This window comes from Danio aesculapii, chromosome 24 (genome assembly GCF_903798145.1).
Source record: "Danio aesculapii chromosome 24, fDanAes4.1, whole genome shotgun sequence".
NCBI lineage: Eukaryota > Metazoa > Chordata > Actinopteri > Cypriniformes > Danionidae > Danio > Danio aesculapii.
Window position 1 is genome coordinate 20,725,870 of NC_079458.1, and position 8,522 is coordinate 20,734,391.

The 8,522-nt window shown below is 36.5% G+C and overlaps 3 protein-coding genes across 3 annotated transcripts in view; 2 read left to right on the forward strand and 1 right to left on the reverse strand.

Annotated features, from left to right (window-relative positions):
- The window catches only part of si:ch211-140b10.6 (protein POLR1D-like), a 3,382-nt gene extending 2,806 nt beyond the window's left edge, over positions 1-576 (forward strand). Inside the window, exon 3 of the mRNA XM_056450573.1 lies at positions 1-576. This exon is cut by the window's left edge and continues 982 nt beyond it. The gene's annotated coding sequence lies outside the window, so the exon portion shown is untranslated.
- Positions 577-2,990: 2,414 nt separating this feature from the next.
- On the forward strand, positions 2,991-5,959 carry pdx1 (pancreatic and duodenal homeobox 1). The gene is made up of 2 exons (XM_056450752.1): positions 2,991-3,773; positions 5,257-5,959. Exons 1-2 carry the CDS (start codon positions 3,350-3,352, stop codon positions 5,613-5,615), a joined length of 783 nt encoding a protein of 260 aa, XP_056306727.1. The 5' UTR covers positions 2,991-3,349; the 3' UTR covers positions 5,616-5,959.
- Positions 5,960-6,457: 498 nt separating this feature from the next.
- Positions 6,458-7,954, reverse strand: urad (ureidoimidazoline (2-oxo-4-hydroxy-4-carboxy-5-) decarboxylase). Its single transcript, XM_056450892.1, has 2 exons — positions 7,735-7,954; positions 6,458-6,992 (listed from the first exon to the last, which is right to left on the reverse strand). Exons 1-2 carry the CDS (start codon positions 7,907-7,909, stop codon positions 6,643-6,645), a joined length of 525 nt encoding a protein of 174 aa, XP_056306867.1. The 5' UTR covers positions 7,910-7,954; the 3' UTR covers positions 6,458-6,642.
- Positions 7,955-8,522: the final 568 nt, after the last annotated feature.

Genomic DNA, 8,522 nt, shown 5'->3' on the forward strand with positions numbered 1-8,522 from the left:
AAAGCATGGGTGCTTCTGCAAGGTGGTAATCTCAAAGCATTACATGAAAATCTTCTGAATCTTCAAACTAAAGTAAAGAATAAACTCTAACAAGTATTTCTATTAACTTTACACACCCAAGATTACTTTTATTGTCAATTCCCTCTCTTAATTCAATCTCACGCATAGCATGCTGGGAACTACAAATCCTCTAACCAGGTAGTTGGACCAACACAATTCCTTCATGTCGTTCCAACACAAAACGCTTAAGTTAACCTAATGATTTACAAATTTAAGTGGACTGAATATAAAACAAAGAAATTGGCCAAAGAAATGACAAGAATTGTGTTGTTTCAGCTCATTTTAAACCGGTAGTTTAGAAAAGCAGTAGTAATCATTTTTTTAGATTTCTCTGTCTGTCGGTATATAAATATTTAGATGGATGGATAAATCGATTTTAAACGTAATCAGCAATAAACGTGATTACCATACAGTAATTACTTCAGCATATGTGAGCAATATATTCTACTTTGTCAGTCTTTAATATGGAATATCTGTTTAAAATTAACGTTTGTACAATAAACACGAGTGTCTGTCTGTGGGCGATGTTTCTGTCATTTCCTTACAATCTGTGGTGCCAGAATACTTGATTTATTGCTTCTGAGGTTTTCCACAATGGGCGACTTTGCTTTAAGTTAAAAATCCATTATTAGTCTTTTGACGTGTTTGCCCAAGCTTTCCTGTCGCCACTAAGCAAGCACCTTTTATCATGCTTCGTTCTTTGTCATAACTCATTTTTAATGTAGAATCTGAAAGTAAAAAGCTATGTTTCCAATGATACTTTTTAAAAAACAATTGAAACTCATTTGTTTAACGATGCATCTTGTGGGTGTATGCCACTGGGTTTATCAACAATCCGATTGGTGTGGTTTTACATAACGCAATTTTATGATTTATCCCCATTATCGAGTCGCACTTGGACGTTTATAGCCACACATTACTCCTACTCAAACACACAAGTGGTTTCAGAACGCTTTTGCGTGTCTCTTAACTGGTTTATTGCATTTTATCTGAAGTTTCAAAATGCATTTTAATTGCCAGCCGATTTTATGTACCAATGCCTTAAGTTGTGCATTTCCTCCAAGTCATGGCAAATCTACATTACATATCACTTTACACCATTATTCCTCTCAAAACCTTCCATGGATATGCTTCTAAATTGCGTCGTCTCACTCATGCTTCATAAAACCTTTTGTGCTCTTTCAACATTGTAAAAATAGTCACGGATAACGGTTTCCTTCTCTTTTCAAGCGAGGTCATATATAAACACCATTAAGAGTCGTTACGAGGCTTGATTTGCGAGGAATGGATTTGCCTGAACTTTATGATGGCGCATGAGAGCCCCATTAAGATAGGAGAGAACGTGCTGTTATTGTCATTTGAAAAGGTTTATGCAAACACACCACTATGTCATAATCTGGATTACTTGAATTTGGCCTAAATGTATTGATTTTATATTTTGTTTTAAAAAAATGAAGAAAAAACACTTAGCTTTTTGGATTTATTCCAATCCCCAAATTTCATTCATTTCACATGTAAATGTGGATGACTGCGGATTTTGGTCTAATGTTCAAAATATTTTGTTTTGGAGTTCAGGTAAAAGAATGAGCCAACGAGTGAATAAAGTTCGTTTTTTTGTGATTTGTCTTGGTGAGAGTCAATATAAAATTAAAGGAAGCTAAATTCAACATTCTTAAGCTTCAGGAAATGTATAAAAAGCTTTCATCGGAATATTCCTAAAATGAATATTAAATTTTCTAAGCATTTAATACTTCGGAAACTTTTCAAACTGACGTTTTCTCCCTGACCTGTCGAGCATGCAGTGCCGCACACGTTGTACACACATCTCAAACTAATTGAGTTTTGTTTAACTCTCCATGTTAATTCAGTTACACCGGACAGCTTGTTTTTATTTAACCACGAGGACTTTAGTTTAATGGACCGTAGACGGGTGTGCTTAATGGCAAGTAAGCTTAGTTGAAGCAAAAGACGGACAACATGTTAGGTGTACATAGATTTTACGTAACAATGAGTTAATGTGAACTCATAAGATAAATAGTACAATTTTGGCGCCACAATTTGGTAATAAAACTTTTTTTTGACAAAAACTGATTTGTGCATATATAGTGTGAATAAAGAGATCATACGATTAAAAAAAATCCCACTTTATTGCCGCCATCTCTTTCCTGGGCGTACCTGCCGTTAAACTGCATTTTTCAGTGAAGTGTTTTTGAGTCGAGGTGGCTTTATCCATAATCAAAATCAATACATTAGGATCTACACATTGCTTTCAGCAGCAATATTACAGACGTGGTAAAAATAACTATGAAGAGAAGATAATCTAAAGGAATAGAACACTGAACTCAGAGAACTATTGCTACAAGTTTTATCGTGACAGCAATGCCAAAAATAACAAGTCATTTCAATTATTTTAAATTTACGTTTCTCAAACTTAAAGTGCAACTCATAATTCCAAAGCCAGTAGGCACTTAATACCCTATCGAATGAATTGGCTCGTATATTTACTGATAAGGCCGCAGATACGCGATCGGAAATTTACTATTTTATCTTTTCTTTTGAAACTTTATTAAAAACAACTCAAACTGGACCGTGTATCCTGATATCACTGGCTTTGTCTCAATCTGCTTTACCAATCAAAACTCAGATAGGTCTAAATGACTTTTTAATCATAAAAACATAAAGAAAAGTGATGCAAAAGAACCTTGTATGCAAAAATATTTTCCTTGGTGTAAACTTTTTGTTATTAAAACCTTTTCCATATAGAATCGTGTATAACTGAACGGTTCCAACGTCTTTTTGAGCAATTCAGTTGTACTTTAAGTGTCATGTTGAGAAGACAATTTTAAACACTCACATAAACCTTATTTTATTCATTTTTATATTTAATGTGTCGAAGCACCTTGTTTCTTTTTCTTTTGTTTTACCGTTTATGTGGTCAATAGTGACAGACTTTTTCCCGGAGAGTAGAGAGACGATTCCGATTCACCTGTCTTTGCAGTATCCAAGAACTACAGGTGTAGCACATACAGTCGCAGGTAAACAGAAAATGTTTGCCAAGGGCATTGATTTGAGCATGGTCAGTTCTGTTCAATTATTGTCAAAGCGCGGAGCAGTCGAAAGGAAACACGAACAGAATCTACTGCCAGTTGACAGCTTTGTGTAAACAGTGAAACCAATGGTGCGGCAGGGTCACATGGTCACGATGGCACACCTATGAGGCCCCGAGCGGCGCCAGACGCTCAGACTGCAGGTAGAGCAGAGGTCCTGATCAGGGGCAGGGCGCTGGCTCATGTGCTCGTGTACGGCACGGTTTCCCCGGTCTATGGCAATCATGAATCGGGAAGAGCATTACTATCCGCCTAACCACCTGTACAAGGACTCTTGCGCCTTCCAGAGACACCCCAACGAAGACTACAGCCAAAACCCTCCACCGTGTCTTTATATGAGACAGGCACAGTCCGTCTACGCCTCACCATTGGGCGCACAGGACCAGCCAAATCTTACCGACATAACGTCTTTTAACATGTCGAGCCGGGATGATCTGGCAGGGCCTCATCTTCACCTTCCCCAAACTTCACAGACAACTCTACAGTCGCTCGGGGGTTACGGAGACTCTCTGGACCTCTGCGGGGATCGGAACAGATACCATCTCCCTTTTCCGTGGATGAAGTCAACCAAATCTCACACGCACGCATGGAAAGGACAGTGGACAGGTAACTCGTACTTTGCCCAATAATCTTTATGTTCACCAAATAACTGTTGATTGCAGGCCCTCGTGTCAAATTCATGCTCATGATTTTCCCAATTACTCAAAGTTGTTCAGGTTAGATCATTATAAAGTTAAAAATGTCAGTCTACTGATGCTCAGTAAAAATTATATAAAGGCTACTAAATCTGTGACTACCTGTTGTCATTAAAAGCAGCAGCATTTGCGCAGTTATAGATTATTGCTTTGGGGAAAAAGTTTTATTACCGTAAACATTATTGCAGCAGAAATTAATTCCCATTTTGGAGTTTGTACGGTCGTTTACTGAAATTTAGTCCAGTTATAAAAAAAAAAATAAATAGGGGTATGAATAATTTTGATCCTGACTGTGTGTATAAGCCTATGTATCAAGATTTTTTGGTATAGTCTTCAAGCTCTAATTATCGAAAAATAAAGTTTTCTGATTGTTTTTATAGGCCTAAAATAAAAATGTGAACAATGTAGTGTTATATTCATTGTAAAATATTCTTATGATTAATTACCATTAAGCTATAATAAAACATACGATACAATATAAAATCATGTGAACGAACATCATAAAATTCATCACCTTATACATCTTTTGCCGGATAGTTCAATTATGAGTATTTATAGAATCTTGTATAGCTTATTATGACTAATGTGTTTTCTTAAAGGATGTAGGTTCCTGTTATTTAACTTTAAAAATAATTGCGAGAAATTTTTTTAGTAAAATGGAAAAGTACAATTTTCTTATGATAATAATGTATTTAAATATAATATAAAGGCTGGAAAACAACAGAAAACGATTGCCATTGAGAATTTGTAATGTATTTTGACAAATCTACAATTTAAAATCATTTAATTAATATGAATTAGGCTAATTATTATATTTGGATTAAAATATAACATGTGGAACGCATTCACTTGGCACCTGTCTCGAGACAGAATTACTTATACTGGTGCTTTCTTTTCTCCTTTTTGTTTTGTTTTCTTTCTTTCTTTTTTTTTCTTTTTTTTTTTTTAGAAAAATCACCAGACATAAGAAACCAGTTACAAGCATTTTAGTAATGAAATACACGTCAAATTTTACCAGAAAGTAGGCCTATGTGACAAAAAATATCCAGGAAGATAGCCTATATAAAGTCCTTCATTCGAGAAAACACTCGCTTTTTATTTCATTATATATAGTCTAATGACATCAAACGCAGTCTTTTAAAATAAAGCAGAGCCTTCAATAATTCGATTAAAAGATAAAAATTTCAGTTTTAAACATCTGGTTTCGGTGATAAATCTCGAATATGCCTGAAATTGGTATAGCTCTACAAAATTAATTGAATAAGTAAGTGCTGACTGTTGAGTTTAATTTTATGAAGAGATACTTTTGTGATATCCTCAGAGGCAGACTGTGTGCGATTCAGATGTCTAAAACACGACTTTACTGAAGCTTTACTCCTGTAATTTTGTTTTAGGCCCTTACATGGTCGAGGCCGAGGAGAACAAGCGCACGCGCACAGCCTACACCAGAGCGCAGCTGCTCGAGCTCGAGAAAGAGTTTCTTTTCAACAAATACATCTCACGCCCTCGCCGCGTCGAGCTCGCACTCACCCTCAGCCTCACCGAGAGACACATCAAGATCTGGTTTCAGAACCGACGCATGAAGTGGAAAAAAGAGGAGGACAAGAGGAGAGCCAGAGGAGTGGATCCCGAACAGGACTCCTCCATCACGTCCGGGGATCTTAAAGACGAGTCTTGCGTCGGCACGGGGACACTTGCGGGACCCCCTTCACCCATACACCCGCATGCACCTTCAGTTCCACAAGACTCTTAAAACACAAGACTGTGTCACGAGCGGAACAGTGTTTGCAACTGCAACCAGTGGCAAAAGACTGACAGCAGTTGTAAAACTCCAATATGTACAGTGCTATCTAACAGATTTGCAAATGGGGGCGCTCTCGATTGCCGCATTTTGGACATTGTTTGAAGGTTATGAATTTTATAGATAAAGGAATAGTTTCTTAATTTAAAAAGAAATGGTTAAATACAACACCATCCCAACATTGATCATATTTATATAGGTACCACAAACATTAAAGTGATGTGTGGCGTCATGTCATTGTTTCTCCATGGTGCTGCTCAAAAATGGCTCGAGTGTGTATTGTAATAAAATTTACATTTTAGTCCACACATTTTTTTATTTTATACTTTGTTTTATCATTTACATAATGCTAAATGTATATTTATGTAGTAGTTATTTATATGCTTCTGATTTGCTATCCCGTTTAAGCACAGACCTGAAACATAGGCTATACTTTTCCAATTTAAACAGTTTCCAATTTATGCTTTGGAGCTCAGACTTTGCCAACGAATTATTATGGGTGGATGTAGCATGCTTTTATTTTATTTTTAATCAAACCTACAAATATTACTAAATGCTAGAAAACTGCAACAGTAGCCTATAGTCTTGATGAAGCGTGTATCTGTCTAAAAGATACATCGTATCTTTGAATATTCTAGACATTCGGTTCATTAACCACTAGTTGAAGAATAAAAACAAAGTAGCAAACAGAAAATTAGAAGAAGAAAAAAAGATTCTGTTTATGGAAACAAATAGGTTACCTGTTTGCAAACAACAACAAAAAGATATATTAGTTACAAAATCAAGTGCTGCCGTTTGGTATCACTTCAACTTTATTGTAGATGTACAGAGAATGTATAGCCTACTGGCGCAAATCACAAATTGGCAAACGCAATCAATTTATTTCTAGCACATCCTCGATTTTTGGGTTTTGGTCAACACAAATCCTGGCGATCAAGAGTGTCAGCAAACACTTTAGCAATTACAGCTACCTTTTAAGTTATAGTTTGGTTTGAATGTCAGATAGGACAATACTGTGTAACCTGAGGCTGCAGATTTTTTTAACCTCTTCGATCGCGCACTCGAGCTCCGCTGCTCTGCGGTTCTTCAGGCGCTCGGACAGTTGACGCACAATGTCCGCTTTGTTGTTGAGACGCGCGCAAATGACAAAAGGGAAGCCAAAGCGCTCTTTGTACTCCGAGTTTAGATGGTACATGTGCGCAATCTCTGCGGAATCCAGCGTGGTCATACCGGCTTGACTCTGCTCTTCTTGGGACTCCGGTGTTAGAGTGCCGCTCTGGAGATCCCGGCCCGCCAAATCAGGATGACACCGCAGAATGCCCTCTTTACCTGAACACATTAATGTATACAGTGTATGGAAAGTCGTTCTAACAGTTCATCCTTAAAAGGTAACCGCATCTAATTTCGTGCTACTAAAATAATTTTTTAGGATGGAGTTGCTATTGTACAACCTTATGCGTTTATTCAATAGCTTATTAGGTTTTATTTATTAGTTTTCTCAGTAGTCTAAATATTCTGTTGTTAGTAACGCATTCAAAAATTAGATTTTGACACAAGGGGGTCTGTCACGGTTTATTTCAGATCACAAATATATTTTAATTAATATTTACCTGTCTTTCATGATTCTCGTTGCTTTCTATTTATCTACCCTTCGAATTGCTTTATAGGACCTTGATCACTGCGTAAAATAATAGGAAAAAGTATTTCATTGAATCGGGGACTTCAAATTACTATATCAATTAAAGTCACCTGGGACCATTAATGCAATCAGAAAGAATAATCAACTGGGGAAAAGGCTGAACTGTTTATTAACAGAGTCAAGCTTTAAAGAGTAAAAACTCTTTTAATGGGAAAACCTTTTTCTAGAGATATGCTAATGGTCTAATCGGATTCAATGATTTATGCTAAGCTAAGCTAAAAGTGCTCAGGCCAGTTGAATGCTAAAAAGGAGCCTATTTTCAAAACAAGTATTTACTTTTCTGTACATAAACCAGCACATAACTTATTATATTTGCAAGATCATAAAAATGTCATTTATTTTGATAAATCTATGTAACAGGAAAAAAATTACCTGAGTCCGGTAGACTGTGAATGAATTCCGATATGCGAGCCTCGATGTCTGCTAGATCTTTAAATGGTCGATAGGACCATATTGCGGCCGAGATGAGGGGGCATTTCTCAACCACATTACCAAATAATTTCACAAAATCTTCATATGCAAGAGCATTTACAACATTTATATCCATGGTTCTGCAGTGTGTCCTCTACAAGCTCTTCTGGAAATGGCAAAAGCCAATATTGAACGAGGTCATTGTCCGCTGGGGCGAGCGGGCTGGATTAGGGAGATTTTTTTTTACATAATTTCATATGAAGCCAAAATATCAACACCTTACGTCAGTAAAAAAATCCCCCATTTTTTCAGATGTAGCCTACACATTTATTACTGTTTCTCTTGACTAAACATTTTCTAATGTTGGACAGTTTATTCTGAAATCAGAGGCACTATTTGTGACCTATATCAAATTGAATCATCTCCTTTTTATCTTGATATGATTAGCCTTTTTGACCACAGGTTACAGGGCTGTGCAGCAAAACAAGCCCAAAGGCCAATGCCCTTAAAGTATATCATAACTCAACATATGTCAATTCCATACATAAAATAAATATTTTACAGTTACTGGTATAAAATTTCCACAAGGATCACTGCTAATCAAAAAATAGACCACAAAGGATCTTAAAAAGACTCTCCTTCAAAACTTATATGAGCTTATCATTCGTGGAACATCAAAATAGGAGTTTCATCATTGGTAGAAAAGTTAAAAATTGCAAACTTGGCAATGATGGTGCCACCATCAGTTT